General features: G+C 49.3%; 1 protein-coding gene across 1 annotated transcript in view; it reads left to right on the top strand.

Moving 5' to 3' along the window:
- LOC126428473 (uncharacterized) overlaps nt 1-13,750 on the top strand; it is a 38,005-nt gene extending 24,255 nt beyond the window's left edge. The window contains exon 2 of the mRNA XM_050090411.1: nt 11,214-13,750. Coding sequence (XP_049946368.1) covers nt 11,214-13,064 — 1,851 coding nt within the window. The 3' untranslated portion in view covers nt 13,065-13,750. The remainder of the gene's footprint in view (nt 1-11,213) is intronic.
- Nucleotides 13,751-16,779: the final 3,029 nt, after the last annotated feature.

Here is a 16,779-nt window from a genome sequence, read left to right as displayed (position 1 = left end):
TCGCTGAACACGGAGCTCCGCAGTAGACCACGGACACTTGTTTACATGTTGACCCGACGGCATCGTCAATTACGATTGCAGAGGGCACGGAACTATCTGGATTCTACCGTCCATCAATGGAAACGTGTCGGCTGTTCGGGTGAATCACAGTTTCGCTACACCAGGTCGGTGGTCGTCTCTACAAATGCCGTCATCGAGGTGATCGGCGGCTCGAAACGTGCAGAACACCACGGACGCAGGCTGGTTGGAGCAGTATAATACTATGGGAGAGGTTCTCCTGCGTTTGCATGGGATCTGTGTGCTAATGGAAGATATTCTGACAGCTGCGAACCACCTACATCCTTTCATGCTCGATTTCTTTCCCGACGGCGATGTCATCTTGCGGCAGTATAATTGTCCGTGTCTCGGAGCCAGAACCTTGCCACAGTGATTTGAGCAGCATTATCATGATCTCACGTTGATGTCTCGGCGACAAAATTCGCATCATGTAAATCCTATGGAACCCATCTGGGTCGCTAGAGGTGCCATCACCGCGTACTCAAATCAGCGGCCCTGTATTTACGCGAATTACATGCCAGAGCTACCAACAAACTTTCGGACTCTGATAGGCAGAATTAGTGATGTATTTCCTTCCAGAGACGGACAAACAAGCTATCAAGCAGGTGGTCATAATGTTTTCGCTCATCAGTACATATTACTACTCGACCACGATATCACTGGACTTGGCGTCTTAAGGCCGTTATCGGAAACACGCTATGACATTACAGTGAACAAGTACAGTGCTGACTGGGGAAAACACATCGCACTGTGGAAGATTTCGAGACACCTGTGCGAATACTATCAAAACGAGACTGGTTCCCCGCACAGTGGGTTGCCAGCTAGGTATGTAGATGCAAACAGGACAGCCCGTTGTAAGGATAAATCTACAGCTGCGTGCGCACTTAAATTTTTTTGAGAATGAAGGATATATGTGCCTGAAATGAATACCTCAGGTAAAGCACAGAATAACACACAAGGAAACGTGTTTCCATTAGAACTGTATTGGTCGTACTAAAATAATGACGCATTTGAGAAGTTTCGAATACTAAACAGTCATCATCAGAACTGAAAAAAGAGAACTATTAAATGTAATGACAGGTTATTTTCTAACAAATCGGATGAGTATATTTTCGCATTTATGCCTTTTTTTAATTACATATTTAACAAAATTTTCACTTTAGTTCTTTTCTTAGTTTTGATCCTGACTGTTTGGATGCCGAAATCGTGAACTTTGGTGTTACACCTGTATTTAGTGCTATCAAGATAGTTTTAATAAAAAGTTGTTTGAATAAGTTGGATCGCGTGATCTAAGTGAGAATGTCAAGTTTCATGAATACACAAAGGCCTGGGGTAACAGAAAATTGGGCGCGTGAAAGCTTCACATACGGCAATATGCCTGCAAATGTCGTAGCACGACGTCGGAAGCCTGAACTTGTAAACAGTACGGGATGTTATCTTGCGGGGGACTTGAGACTGTGGATTCCAGTATGTAAATGTACGAGTAGGTTTCGACATAAGATAGGCTTTGGTTACTGGAGACCTCAGACCCGTCGCAGCTCGGGCTGACCAAAAGGAGCGGCGGGGCAGTAAGGAGCGAGAGAGTGCGGGAACCGTGTCAGAGACGGCCGGCTCGTTAATTACGGAGTGCGAGTCGGCAGATGTCGCGGCAGGGAAAGCGGCTCGCCTCGGCTCGCCTCTTTGTGTGGGGCGCCCGGACCCGCGAGGTGTGGCGCGCTAGCAGAGCGACCGGTCCGCCAGGGCGGCCCGCCAGCTTTCGCCGGGCCAGGAAGCGGGACCAGGATGCGGCGCGCCGTGATTCCTGCGGGGTGCGAACTCGTTCCGTCCTGCCGGGCACCTCTTCAGGAACCCGCACTTTCACTCTGCCGCCGCCGGTTCGCGGACGGCGGGCAGATCACGTCGGCGAGTCCACCACTGTCCTCCCTCCCCTGTCGGGTGAGAAGTAGCTGCAGAGTTCGCAAAGTGAACGCCCGTTTGGCATGGCTGCTGAAAATGCCATTGCTTTTGGAGGGGGCAGGAATATTCCTCTCCGTGAAAACGAGTAAAAAACCTGACCACGTTCAGCAGTTATCGAATTATATCGCTGCAGTTTACTTGGGGGTGGTATCCTGCCTCTGCTTTGTTTTACTTCTTACTCTTTCCATTCTCCACAGCTAGGAGTGGTGTGGAATGTTCGAGATCCGGCCCAATGGAGAGTTGCTCTTCTGTTCAGCCAAGTATCACACGTTAATTTTAATTTTTATAATTAACAGCCTCAGTTGCACTGTTTGCCTAGAATTTACCTAGGTTTCAGTCGGGATAACCCAAGCTTCTTCAGAGTTGAGTTCCAGTACAGCACTCGTGGCTGCCGCATCGCGGTAGCGAAGTGGGGCCGAGGCAGTTCCAGATAAGTTTTGTAGTCTGACGATAATTTATGAATTTTTAGTTTTAGCTTGACGATGTACCCTATGGAAAGACGGTAGTTACTGTTATTCTGAATAAGGTTGGGTTATCCCGACTGAAACCTAAGTAAATTCTAGGTAAACGGTGCAACTGAGGCTGTTAATTATTAAAATTAATATTTACACAGTTGCTGGCAGGGCCGCGAAATGTTGAAGATATTTGAGTATAAAACGAGCTGACAGCGGCGTAGATGGGGGATCCCAAGTGCGAACAAATATTAGGCTGTTACCATTTGCGGTATACAGCTTACAACCACTGGAAACCTCCCGAAGAATTGGGGGATTGGAACCGTATTAATTTATTCCTGGGAAAACGTCCTTCGATAAAAATGTCCACTCAGGCAAGAATTAAAATGAATGTGTTTGTGTGTGTGTGTGTGTGTGTGTGTGTGTGTGTGTGTGTGTTTTTATTGAACGGAGTGAAGCGTAGCCCGCCTAACAATAATGTTTATTTTACTCAAATGCTCATGCTACATCGATAATGTATATACCTGTTTCCGCTGTCTAGTTACTATCGCTAACCCACAAACAATTCTTGGCCGTTGGCTCCAACGCAACAAGCTGTAAGTCAACATCTAATAAGACTCAATCTTTTTCGAGTCATCAGCGTTCTCACTTGTCTGATGCGGCCTATGACGACTCCTCTGTGAGCCCATCTCTACATTGCACAGTAGCACTAGCAGCCTACGCCGTTATTTATTTGTTGGATGTATTGCAATGCCTCCCGCTGCAGACCTTACCCTCTACAGCTCTCCAGGGAGATGTAGAGACCCTTACTGGAGAACCGTAATTGTCTACAAAAGATACACAGCATGTTTACAAAACAACTGTCCCGCGCTCTCACAGTACTCGTTGAGATGTGGTACGCTGCAGTTATATCAGTAACAAAGTCCTCACGCGCAACATTTGTTGGCAGCAGTACGGTCGTTCTGCAGGCTGCTTCAAATGCCGGTTCTCTAAATTTTCTCAGTTTTGTTCCTCGAAAAGGAAGTCGCGTTCCCTCCAAGGATTGCAATTTGAGTCCTCGAAGCAAAGCCCGCTAACACTTGCGTTTTGTTGGAACCTGCCGGTAACGCGGGCAGCCCACCTCTGAATTGCTTCGATATCTTCCTTTATTCCGACCCGGTACAGGTCCCAAACACACGAACGGTACTCAAGAATGGGTCCCTCTAGTTTTCTTTTTCAGCCTCCTTTACAAATGAATCACACTTTCCCAAACTCTTCCTATAAACCGAAGTCGAACATTCGCCATTCCTACCACACACCTCACATTCTCCTTCCATTTAATATCGCTTTGCAACGTTAAACTCCGATATTTAATCAACGTGACTGTGTCAAAGAGGACACTACTAATGCTGTAAGCGGACATTACGGTATTGTTTTTCCTACTCAGACGCTATATTCATAGCTACCTACCATACACCACACCAACTACAAAGTTTGTTTAGCTTATCTTGTATCATCCTACACTCACTCAACTTCGACACCTGCCTGTACACCACAGCATCATCTGTAAAGGCTGCTGCCCACTTGTCCACCACATTATTCAGTACGTAGAAGGTAACAGTGGTCCAGTCATGCATCCATGAGACACTCCTGACGATACCCTTCGTCCGCTACTCAGTCTGGAGACGCAGGAGAACGTCGCTGTGGGCTGCACTTTCCTCGTCTTCCGGAGCACCGATGTAATAGCCGATCTTTACACGTGGCGTGTCGGGTAGGAGAGGTGGGAGCGAATCTGACCGGACGGCCACTTTCTCCGCCGTAAATCGTGGCCGCTGTTTCCGTCCGTCTGACCGTCATGCAGACGGCCGGGTCGGTGCCGGCTTTCCCTCGCGTTGCATTCCGGAGCAAACGCGCTGCCGGCGATTTGCGTGAGTGATGCGCGAGAGCGGGTCGCAGCGACGTGAGGGGCCTCGCGGATGCTGCTGGCGGCGGCGGCGGCGGCGGCGGCGGCGCCTCTGAAGTCCGGCAGGCAGCCGACGTGACGCGGGCAGGTCGCAGCAGTGCCGGCTGACGCGCCACTTGCCAAGGACCGCTCACCGAACCGCGAGGGCGTGGCACCCGTGCCAAGTGCGCGCGGCAGGCATCTCCCGATGCAGAGTCCGTCCCATCCTAATATTACGGTCCTCACGTGACACTGCAGGGCTACACAGCAGGTTTCGCGAGGTCGATTCTCGCACGGGACGTGGCTGCGGCAGTTGTGTGTGCTGACACTGACTGCACTCAGCAGGGTTAGTCACCTCAAATACGTTTTGATTAAGGCCCCTGGGAGAACCAACCGTGACAGAACAGTTCCACCTGGCATGATGGATACATGAGGGAGATGCTTGTAATAACCTCAGTACCAAAAAAGGCAGGACCTGTGAGGTGTGAGCACCGCCAAAATACGGCTTTCGGAAGTCGGAAATTTCAAACTCGAAATTTCTACAGATTGAGGGAACGACAAGTAGAAGCCCAACTCGGGGAAGATATGTTTGTCTCCTGTACAAAAGTAAGACCACGCAAACGAACCCGCACTTGTACCATTTGCAGATTTGGAGAAAACTTTGACAATATCCACCGAACTATAGTGCTTGAAGTTTTGAAGACAGCAAGTGTAAAATACAGTGAACGAAAGCTTAGTAACAACTTGAACAGAAACTAAACTTCAATTCTAAGTGTCGAAGGACATGCCAGGCAAGCTGTGGTTGAGAATGGAGTTAGACGTGGACAGAGCCTATCCCGCATGTTATTGAATCTGTACATCCAGCAAGCAGTAATCAAACCAAAAACAGATTTGCAAATTCAGGGGCAAGAAACAAGAACTCTGAATTTTGCCGAAGACGTTGAAAGTCTGTCGCAGTGAACAAAGCAGTTAAAAGAGCAGTTAAATGGAATGAATTGTGTCTTGAAAAGAGCTAAAATGGTTCAAATGGCTCTGAGCTCTATGGGACTTAACATCTGTGGTCATCAGTCCCCTAGAACAGAACTACATAAACCTAAGTAACCTAGGGACATCACACACATCCATACCCGAGGCAGAATTCGAACCTGCGACCGTAGCAGAATATCAAGAAAGGTAAAACAAGAGTAATGGAGTGTAATTGAATTTTAAATCAGGCAATGACGGCGCATTCAGATTAAGAAATGAGATGCAAAAGGTGGACAAGTAGGTTCGCCATGTGGGCAGCAAAAGAACTGGCGAGAGCAGACGTAAGGAAGACACAATTTAGACCGACAGTAGCAAGTAATGCGTTGATGTAAAGGGGAAAAATATTATGATATTTTATGAAGTCTTTTGTGAAAGTATTTGTTTGGAGTGCAACCTTACATGCAAGTGAAACGGGGACGATAGACTGCAGACAAGAAACTAGTGCTCCTTTTTGTAATGAGATGTTATAGAAGAATTCTGCAGATTACATGCATATATTGAGTGAGTAGTGAAAGGTTACTTAACCTAACTACGGAGGTTACATGTTTATGAAATAATATAACAAAAAGGGAGTACGTTGATTGGTCTTAACGAAGACCACTGCGGAAGTGAGGTGACTCAGGTCCGCGTCCCCAGCACGTTAAACCCTAAAGGGAAAACAAGTGAGGCTGTCACACAAGGAATGCGGCGATGAGATGTGGATGGAGGCGCCCACAGCCATACAGAGCAGCCAGCGAGTGACCCCGGCCGTAACTCGTCCTGCGCGACGCGACACGACGTCTCACTTTCTCCCTGCGGACAACCACACACACACACACACACACACACACACACACACACACACACACACACTCGCGGCTGAAGCTCCTAGACCAGACCGGTTGGCAGCTCTCCGCTCGCCTGGCCGGCTAGACTGGCCACACCTCTTGCATCAGCACACACACACACACACACACACACACACACACACACACACACACACAAGCGCGCGCCTTCCCAGCTGCTGCATTTCCATGGGACACAGGTTTACGAAAACTGCATGTCGCAAACCGATTTTCGCATACAAGTTCACGTGCTAAGGCCTGAATGATTTTGCGGACCCGTGCTAGTATTGGTTTCCCAAGATCTTACTTCTTTTTACTCTCGTAATTTGCTAAGGAGTGGTTCCGTTTCGGATTTAGTCATCACGGTGTCTGATTCTCTTCAGTTAAACACAGGACGCTCATAACTTCTCTTCTTCTTCTTCTTCTTCTTCTTCTTCTATGCCGTTCAAAAAGTAACTCCGTCCAGGACAACAGACATTATTAAAATTAAATAGGAACCTGACAACCTAAGCACGTTTCAAAGTTTGTGTGTCACAGGAAATGTGACAGCTAGAACCCCATTTCGAGGATCAATACTACTATGACCAACCACAAGCTATAACAGAGAATCTGTTTAAGAAATCCAGAATCGCGAATCCCATGTAAACGTAGTGGTAAACAGGCAATTCGCACGCGACGTCAGCACTGGCAACCAAATAGATTCTGGACCACGGAAGTCTGTCTAGCATATCACAATCACTTTCTATATCTACAGTGTCCGCTCCTCAGCTGTTGCCGCTCATCCCATCGTCAACTGCACGGTTTTACATTTCTGCTCGTTTAAACTAAGTTCCCAGTCTTTGAAACCACTTTGCAAACTCTCCAAACTTCGACTTGATATTTATACAGTTTTGTCTGGAAAATACATCACTACAGACAAATGTATCATCCGGGAAACGCTTGACGTTCCTGATGACGTAACAAATATAGGAACCGATCGCTTGAAACGCTAATTACAATACTAATAGAAAATCATATTTCCCCTCATTTCTGTGCCCATATTTTCCGTAGTTGCTTTATAATTATTGAAGGCATTTTAAATCCGTCTGTGCAGTTACAAGAATGTAGTTGCAAAGATCATATTATACCAGCGACAGCCGCTAACAACACTTTTGACTTTTGGTGCCAGTTTCGAATGTCACCAGTCATCATCAGGAACATGTAGTTTTTCAATGACAGTATCCGCGTGGATACATATATGGCGTTCCAACCATTCACGACTTTTACACAGGCATCGTAATGGAAAAACTTGTGCATCATAGTCATTAATAATATTCAAAACTGGTAGCAATAACAGAGATTTTCTTAGCAGCTGTCGGTGGCACAACACGATTCTCGATAAATACCTGCAAGCTGTGAGGTAGCAGCAACTGAAAATATTTCGAAAATGTTGATGTATCCGTGTCCCCACCCACGCTGTAATTGGCTTCATTCCGTTATCGGCCGCAGAGTGAACGAGCACCGAACGGAATTAACGACCGCGCCGGACTGGGGAGTTAAGGACCGCTCCGGCGGGGACGCTAATGGCCACTTAGCCGCTGACGTACCGTCGCCGGCCCCCTGCGCTTTGCATCTCGGACACCTCACTCCATCTTTATGCAAATCCTAACTGGAACCGCGCGTAATCGAAAAGAATAGCCCGCGCCGAAGTTCGTTAACGCCATTAGTCCTCACAAACGTTGGCCGTCACGGGTGCTTTACAAGCCGTTACACTCACTCGTATTCCTCTCGCGTCGTAGGCGGGGCCAATTGCTGCGGCACGCGATCGGTTTTGGCGGCCCGGAGGCAGCCCGGAAGTTGATGCGTGAATCAAAGGGCTTCCTCCCTAGGGCGGAGGCTCACTACATCGACTAGGGAGCTTTCCGGAGACTGAAAGAAGTGAATACCGTGTGGCACTGAACTGTTCGTACTTGAGACGCAGAAGACTGGATAGCACCGCCCAGATTGACGCCCAGTTCCTCGACCGCCGGGACAAGTTCCGTGCCGTTTGCAGATTTTTCGGTTTTGCAATAGAATTGTCATTTTCTGTCCACGGTATTTAGTTAGCTTCCCTGGTTGTCTTCGCTACACACCTTACGAATGTAACTCAGTTGCAAACAATCAGTTTCGCTTTCTTCCTGTGGTCTTCAGTCCAAAGAATGTTTTCATGCGCCTCTCCACGCTGCTCTAGCCAGTGGAAGGCTCTTCGTCCTCAATATCCATCTACAATTTCTAACTCCCCCCCACATTTCTCTCTATTACGAAACGTACTGCTTATTGCTGTCTCAGGCTGTGTCCTACGAACCGATTATGGGACTGATGACCCTGTAGTTTGATCCCTTTCTATCCAAACCAACCAACCGATTCCTTCTTTCAGTCGGGTTTCACCGTAAAGCTCTTTCTTTCCAGTTCCATCCAGTACCTCCTAATTAGTCACTCGATCTAATTTTTGTCTGGGAACCACATTTCCTACCGTTCTACACCATCGTCTAGTGAACGAAATACAAACTTAAGGACGACTTTCGTGTCTGAGCTAAGCCTGGATAGATGTCCACCAGCCAAACAATTGTTACTGTTTATGTTTTGTGTGAGGTTCAACATGAGAGGTCGCGCTCTTCACTGCATACTCTGAATCGCCGGCGGATGAGGAGACGCGCCCTCTGTGCTCTGTTCCGCAGGCCGCCTTGCACTGTGTGGTGGAGGGTACTTCTGACACTGCTATCACAGAACGATCCGTGGGAAGAACGAGTGTCGGTGAGACTACGCGTGGCTTCCTGCTACTCTGATTTTCTCGTCTAACGTGGTGGGGGACGGCGATGGGAGAGAGAGATACCTTGTTCGACTTCATGGGAAGTACTCATTCGGAAGTTGGGTGGTTGGGTGGTGAACCTATCCGTGATGCACACCCCCCTCTCGTGTAGCGCCTGCCACTGGAGATTGCTGAGCAAGTGCGGAACGCTCTCGTGCTTGCTGAACGAAGCGCTTTTGTCGTGCAGGGTGAAACGGTCACTCAATGCAACGGCGCAAGGACGAACATAAGCATCATAGACGTGCAGCTTAGCATAGGCAATCCCACGGGAAAGCAAACTCAGCTCTGTAAGGCCATACGAAGATGTACCAGCCTACACAACGGGCCGCCTGGCGCCAAAGCATCTCACTAACAGATATTCCGTAGATGGTGGCAGGATCTGGAGTCTTGCCCAGTCGAACAATACTTGCCGCCACTTCCCGAGCCAAACTGCTTACCATTCGCGAAGTGATTGGAACGCTGCAGACCATCCGGCCAATGTTAAGGACTCTCCCCCCTCCCAGGTAGTTGCTTCACACTGACGCCACCATCAGTTGCTCTTGGCAAGGTACCCCTCGGTATCACCTGGTGGATGAATCAGCGGACTATTATAGTTACGGCGGGATGTTCACCTAATGTCTGAGTGCGAAACAGCAGATAAGTTTCATCCACATGCGTCTTCCGTTGTAACATCCTCGACCGTGTCTTCCGGATGAGGGTTTAAAAGCTGCACTTGAAATTATAGTCGTAGCACATCTATAGACTGTTCGTTTGTCTTTTCATAAAAATGTACAGTTTTACTCCGAAATTGATGAAATTTTGCACACTTTACTTTCAAGACAAGAGGAAGATCACTGTCTACGTAAAGTTTCGTAATCTGACTTGAAATATGTACTTAATATATTAAGGATGAGCAGTTACCAAACATGTCGAAAAGTACTTGCCAATTTAGGCCTACTTCAAAGTTCCTGGACGGTTTACTCCAAACTTCTACATTCAGATGAAACAATGAAAAAATAAATGGAAAATTATATGGCTAAAAAACAAAATATATTGTGATAAACTGTTATTCCTATTGCAAGACTAAGTTACAGGGCCAATATCCGTCTTGGAGATAGTACAACCAGACGTCACTACATAGTGCGAAAACTCCTGAATTTGACAGGAACATGATTGCTAACTGGTGCTTATTGATCAGTTGCCGTTGTTACACTTGCAGCGGAAAGAGGCTGGCCGTTAAAAAACCTACTGCTGAACGCAGTAAAAACAACCATCAGCACGGGGTATGCCGCAAGGTGAAGACGTATTCGTTCGTCGCGTTCTGTTGAAACCCAGTCATTCAAATAAGCCCTTCGACAAGAGACTGCAGTTTCCCATACGCCTTGCATTCGCTATGAGTACCAACAAGGCACAGGGCCAACCACTTTGTGCGGCAGATATTAACATGCCAGGCACTGGATGTGTTGTATGTACGACTTCTGGTAACATGTGCGTCCGTCATCCAGTAGTCACGGGCAACGTTTCCAGGCAAACTTACCTCAGACGAACTTTCTACGTACTGAAATAAGCCAAACTTCGTTCGCAGTTCAGCTCTTAAATTGATGTCCATGAATATGGGTGGAAAAGCAGTCTCTGCCCACCGAAAGACAGACCCACGTGTAACCGTAACTCATACTGGCTGAAGGTAATGTTAGACGGCAAGGGATCAGACGCCGCACTATTGCGTTCCGCAGGCAGCTAGTGAACAATACAGGAGAAAATACTGAAGGAGTGACAGCAGTTTGGCGTGCCTCGATCCTAGAAATGGCACTTCACCTTAACATTCGTCGTCAACAGATGGTGGGTGACATGTCAGTGGCAGATCTCTTATATATATATCTCTCTCTCTCTCTCTCTCTCTCTCTCTCTCTCTCTCTCTCTCTCTCTCTACCGTTTTCTCAGACATGCTACTGTGTGCCACGTACAGATGTCGAAAGTCGGTTAAGATGTCACTTGTTGGTGTGTGCGGGTTTTTGGGCCGCACTAACGTGTTAGCAACATATTCATATCGGTATTAGTTCTTATAACCTTTCCCGACTTCCTGTCCTTTTTTGTTTCCTTCCCAATTCTCGTAAACAGCGCGGTAACCTTGCTGCTCTTCTTTAACCACCGCACCGTTCCGGCTGTTGCAGGTGCTATACGTCCTCGCGGTGTCACTAGCGGTGCTGGTGGCAGCCGCAGAGGAGAAGAAGGCGGCGTCGTCGTCGTCGGAGGAGCAGAAGGACGCCAAGGCGCAGCCGGTGAAGCGCGGCCTCCTGGGGCTGGGCTACGGCCTCGGCGGCTACGGCTCGCAGGTGGCCGACGCCCTCGTCCTGGGCGGACAGTCGCTGCCCGCCTTCGGGGGCGGCCTCGGCGGCGGCTTCGGGGGCGGCGCCATCGGCGGCGGTCTGATCGGGGGCGGCTACGGCGGCGGCTACGGCGGCGGCTACGGCGGCGGCGGTGGTGGCGGCGGCTACGCCCGCTACGGCGAGCACGTCAAGACCGTGGTGAAGGTGCCGGTGCCCGTCGACCGGCCGTACCCGGTCCACGTGAAAGTGCCCGTGCCGCAGCCCTACCCCGTGGAGAAGCGCGTCGAAGTGGCCGTGCCGCACCCGGTGCCCGTGCACGTCAAGGTGCCCTACCCGGTGGAGAAGCGGGTCGAGGTGCGAGTGCCCTACCCGGTCCAGGTGCCCGTCGACAGGCCCTACCCCGTCCACGTCAAAGTCCCAGTGCCGCAGCCCTACCCCGTCGAGGTCAAGGTCCCCGTCCCGCAGCCCTACCCCGTGGAGAAGCGCGTAGAGGTGCCAGTTCCAGTTGAAGTCAAGGTTCCCGTACACGTTCCGGTCGACAGACCTTACCCTGTCCACGTGAAAGTCCCCGTACCTCAGCCCTACCCCGTCCACGTCAAGGTCCCAGTGCCGCAGCCGTACCCAGTGGAGAAGAGAGTCGAAGTCCCGGTGCCGCAGCCCTACCCTGTAGAAGTCAAGGTGCCCGTCGACCGTCCTTACCCAGTTCACGTTCCGGTGGAGAAGCGTGTCGAGGTGCCCGTTCCCGTTCACATCAAGGTCCCGGTCCCACAGCCCTACCCAGTCGAAGTCAAGGTACCCGTAGACAGACCCTACCCAGTTCACGTCAAAGTACCAGTACCTCAGCCATACCCCGTCGAGAAGCCAGTACCCGTCCCAGTACCTCAACCCTACCCCGTCCACGTCAAAGTACCGGTTCCTCAGCCGTACCCAGTGGAGAAGCGTGTCGAAGTACCTGTCGACAGGCCGTACCCCGTCCACGTGAAGGTGCCCGTGCCTCAGCCGTACCCTGTCGAAGTGAAGGTGCCGGTACCGCAGCCCTACCCAGTGGAGAAGCGTGTCGAGGTTCCCGTACCGCACCCCGTCCCCGTCCAAGTCCCCGTCGACAGGCCGGTCCCCGTGCCTCAGCCCTACCCGGTCCACGTCAAGGTTCCCGTCGACAGGCCCTACCCGGTGCCTCAGCCCTACCCGGTTCACGTCAAGGTTCCCGTCGACAGGCCCTACCCGGTGCCCGTCAAGGTGCCCGTCCCACAACCGTACCCCGTCGAGAAGCGCGTCGAAGTTCCGGTTAAGGTGCCGGTGCCTCAGCCGTACCCAGTGGAGGTCAAAGTACCTGTCGACAGGCCTTATCCCGTAGAAGTCAAGGTGCCCTACCCAGTAGAGAAGCGCGTCGAGGTGCCAGTTCAAGTGCCGGTCCCACAGCCGTACCCAGTCGAGAAGAGGGTCGAAGTTCCGGTGAAGGTCCCCGTGCCCCAGCCGTACCCAGTCGAAGTGAAGGTCCCCGTGCAGGTGCCGGTGCCGCAGCCCTACCCCGTCCACGTCAAAGTCCCCGTGGACCGTCCCGTCCCCGTGCCCCACCCGTACCCCGTGAAGGTGCCCGTCGACCGCCCCTATCCCGTCAAAGTGCCCTTCCCCGTGCCGGTACACCAGCCTCACCCTAGCTACGGATACGGGGTGAACGCCGGCTGGAAGAAGTAAACATCGGCGGCTAGGCGCAGCTAACCGGGGCAGGTATCTGGACATAAACAGTGCGACACTGGAGCGCCACCTTCGCACGGAGGGACGTCCGAAGACCACCGGGGACACGCCGACCAGAAGAGCTGCCACTCCGCTCTCTGCAGTCCTGGAAGACGACGGCACAATGCAGCGTTCGCCTAGGAAAGAAGCACGGAAGAGCTCCACGGCCGGAGACACACCACCCTCTGGCTGACGCTTCTAGTGTTGCCCACCACACCCTCGAGTGTTGCTGTCTGACATGGAAGTGCCTGGACAACACAGGTTCTTCCGCGTCTTCCAGGAGGCGGCAGAGCGGTGCCGGCCGCTCGGGACCCCGTCCCTTCCCGTCCTCCAGTGTGGACGGGCGCAGCTTCAGCGTCGCGCGGTAGTCTTCTTCGCCCTGAAGACTGCGGCGCTCCGGCGCGCCGAAACGTTGTACAGCACATCTCACCCATCACGTCCTCCTCGTCGCCGACGACACGCCTCATAGATGCGCCTTCTTCTCCTTTTTTTACTTCTGTTTTCTGTTTATTTGTAAGTATGTATAGCCATTGCATCGTAACAGCCATCACTTCCATATGTGTGTGTTTTATACGTGTCTTTCGCGTCATGTCTCATTTTTCCTTTTTTATACTGAAATATAGTGAAGTCATTTTTGTAAAAGTAAACTCTGGTGTTAAATTCATTCTACCAGTTGCTACACTTCCCAACATTCCTTTATAATCCTCTCCAAGAGCAGAGAAGTGCATAGCACATGTATTCAACAGAGTATGCAGAATCATTTGCTGTTTATCAAATACCTCTTAAGAAGTATGGTACTGTGATAAAGCTGGAGCTGATGTCGTTGTTACCATGCACAGTTAATCCAACATAAATGTCAGGGGAGTTAAGCATTGTGGTATGTCAGCATCATAATGTTCTATGTCTTTACCACTACCACCACCACCACCACCACCACCACCACCACCACCACCACCACCACCCCCACCATCACCACAATCACCACAATCATGAACTTCAAGGAAGGTACCATGAAACCATAAATTCTCTTTGTGTCATACTCATCTGCCATCTTGGCGAAGCATTTTGCTGTTGGTATAGGTATGAAATTTTACATGGGCCATAGGTCAGTTCAAGGTTATAGCGGCAGAAAATCTAAATATTAAATCCATTTCTACTTTGTCTTGCTTCTTGCTAGACCTACTACTGCAAACATTAATACCACAGCTTGGTCTCACGGAATTGTCGAAACAAAAACGCCTTAGTTCAAAAACAATCAAGATATCGTGGCCGTCACTTTGCTATTCGCTTGGGCTACAGTGGATCATCAATATATAAAAAGGAGTCTGATGTGGAAACCTTAGATGCTCTAACTTGTATATGCTTAAACACACTGCGGAATTCGAAATACAAATCGTGCTTTGGGAGTCATGAGTCTCTAGCAGTAACATTAACATTAACATTGCAGAAAAAAAAGGATCTAGTTAATATAACTTCCAACACGTATTGGGCGCTCTAGTGACAATGACCAGGTAGTTCATAAACTCAGGTTTTTTTACGATACTTAAAATGTCAGAGAAAAGCTAGCAGGAACCGCGCCCGTAAAACAGAAACGCCATTTCCTAATCAGCACCGAAATCGGTAGGCTATGCTGGACTCTACAAGCATCTCGTAAATTGTAATAGCTGAGCGTCAGACATCAACTATACCCTGATGCATAAAGAGACGAACTGCGCCGGTCAAAAATGCAACAGCTGTGTCAACCTTACACTATTATGAACATACACGACTACAAATATACAGAGAATAGAATGGAAATACAACAATAATAATGTATGGCATAAGCTTAAGATTCCTGGCCATGTGAAAGCTGTAGGTACTTGAAAATGGTTACAACAGTAATAACTAGATGTTCATTAGCTATCTGACTTATATGTCTTGTCAGCTAAGCACACCCATTCTGCAGCATCAAAAAGGATAGTAGCTTGCTGAACAGCGAAACTGCCGTCTTAGGTTTATCCCAAATTTTTCCTCTGAATATTTACTGCTGCAGGATTTGTAGCATAGTACTGGTTGACATCATAATGCACATATTCAGTGGAGCTACTGGAAAATTGGAAAATGGTTCCATATTTTGGACAATCGACAGCTCGTAATGTCCTCTCTGCCTTTTTTTTTTTTTTTTTTTTTTTTTTTTTTTTGAGAACTTCAAACTGTGGGATTTTTGTCTTAAGCTAATTTTTACTGCTGGACGAAGACAGGGTATGCAGTGGACCAGATTCTTACTTGATTTCGTAACTGCTCTTGCACTGTCTTGGACTAGCACGACGAGCCTGCAGCTTGCACATCATACCCAGCATTTAGCTGTGAAAGAGTGAGCAATAAACTGTCCCGACGACCCGCCCTCACAGTCTTACTTCCGCCAGTACCTCATCTACCGCCATCCAGACTTCAGAGAAGTTCCCCTGTATGCCTTGCGGGAGTAGGACTCCTGGAAGAACAGTTACTGCGGAGAACAGACTCAGCCACAACCTGAGGGATTGTCTCCAGAATTAAGCTTTCACAGTGCACAAGAGTGTACGCTGGTCTGAGACTACCTGGTAGGTCACATCCCTGTTTTCTTGTTATGGATTTTTATTTTCTGAGCTACTATGTGGTACACGAAAGTTTTCCACGATTGCGTTTCCGCTAGGTGAGCTCTTTGTCAGTCATGAAATCTAGACATTGCCCTACGCCTACCACCACAGTAGTTGCTGAGTGTTTCATTTGTATTTATATTAATCCTTTTTACGGTGAACCAATGTCGACCACGTTGATTAGCGGGTGTGCTTCCCGTATTGATCAAATACGAACAGAACGACTTGATAATAATGAGCGAGGGTTACCCAGAAAGTAATGCACCGCATTTTTCTTCTTAGGCGAAATCAATTCTAGGAATGCGAAACGTTACGCATGTATTATCTGAAGTCTCCCGAGTGAGCGCGCCAGGTTTCCGTCACTTCCGACAGTAGAGTAGCTGCAGGACAGTTTCAAAATGGCGTTTTGTAGGTGATGTACGTTACAAGCAATGTGCCGTCACTGAATTTCTCGCTGCAGAGAAAGAAACTGTGGGGAATATACACAAACGCTTGTGCGAAGTCTCTGGAGCATATGATGTCGACAGCAGTTGAGTTGTCGCCGGGCACGAAGGGTGAGGTCATCAGTAGGCGGTTCGGCGGAGCTCCACGATTTGCAGCGGTCGGGGAGACCATCCACGGCTGTCACACCCTAGAGGCGTGACCCAGCCCCCTCAGACTTCCATTTATTTGGGCCACTAAAGGATGTCACTCGTGGAAAATATTTTGAGGACGATGTGGAAGTGATTCACACAGTGAAGCACTTGCTCTGCCACCAGGACAAGGATTGGTACTGACAGGGAATACACGCCCTTGTTTCGCGCTGGAGGAAGGCCATGGAACGGGATGGAGATTACGTGGAAAATAGGGTGTGTAGATGAAACACCATTCTTCCGTATGTGAACCCCACTATGTTAAATAAAAATTTGTTGAAGGAAAAAATGCGATGCATTACTTTCTGGGCAACCCTTGTAGAAACGGTAAAATGTGGCCCCCGAAGCTCAGATCGTTCACGCGTTTTTGAAGTAAGAGTTGTCTAAAAACGGATTTCTGAGGAACACAGCAGTGCGGCGTCTGAGTCT

This window comes from Schistocerca serialis, chromosome 12 (genome assembly GCF_023864345.2).
Source record: "Schistocerca serialis cubense isolate TAMUIC-IGC-003099 chromosome 12, iqSchSeri2.2, whole genome shotgun sequence".
Lineage (NCBI taxonomy): Eukaryota > Metazoa > Arthropoda > Insecta > Orthoptera > Acrididae > Schistocerca > Schistocerca serialis.
This window is presented reverse-complemented; position numbering and strand designations above follow the sequence as displayed.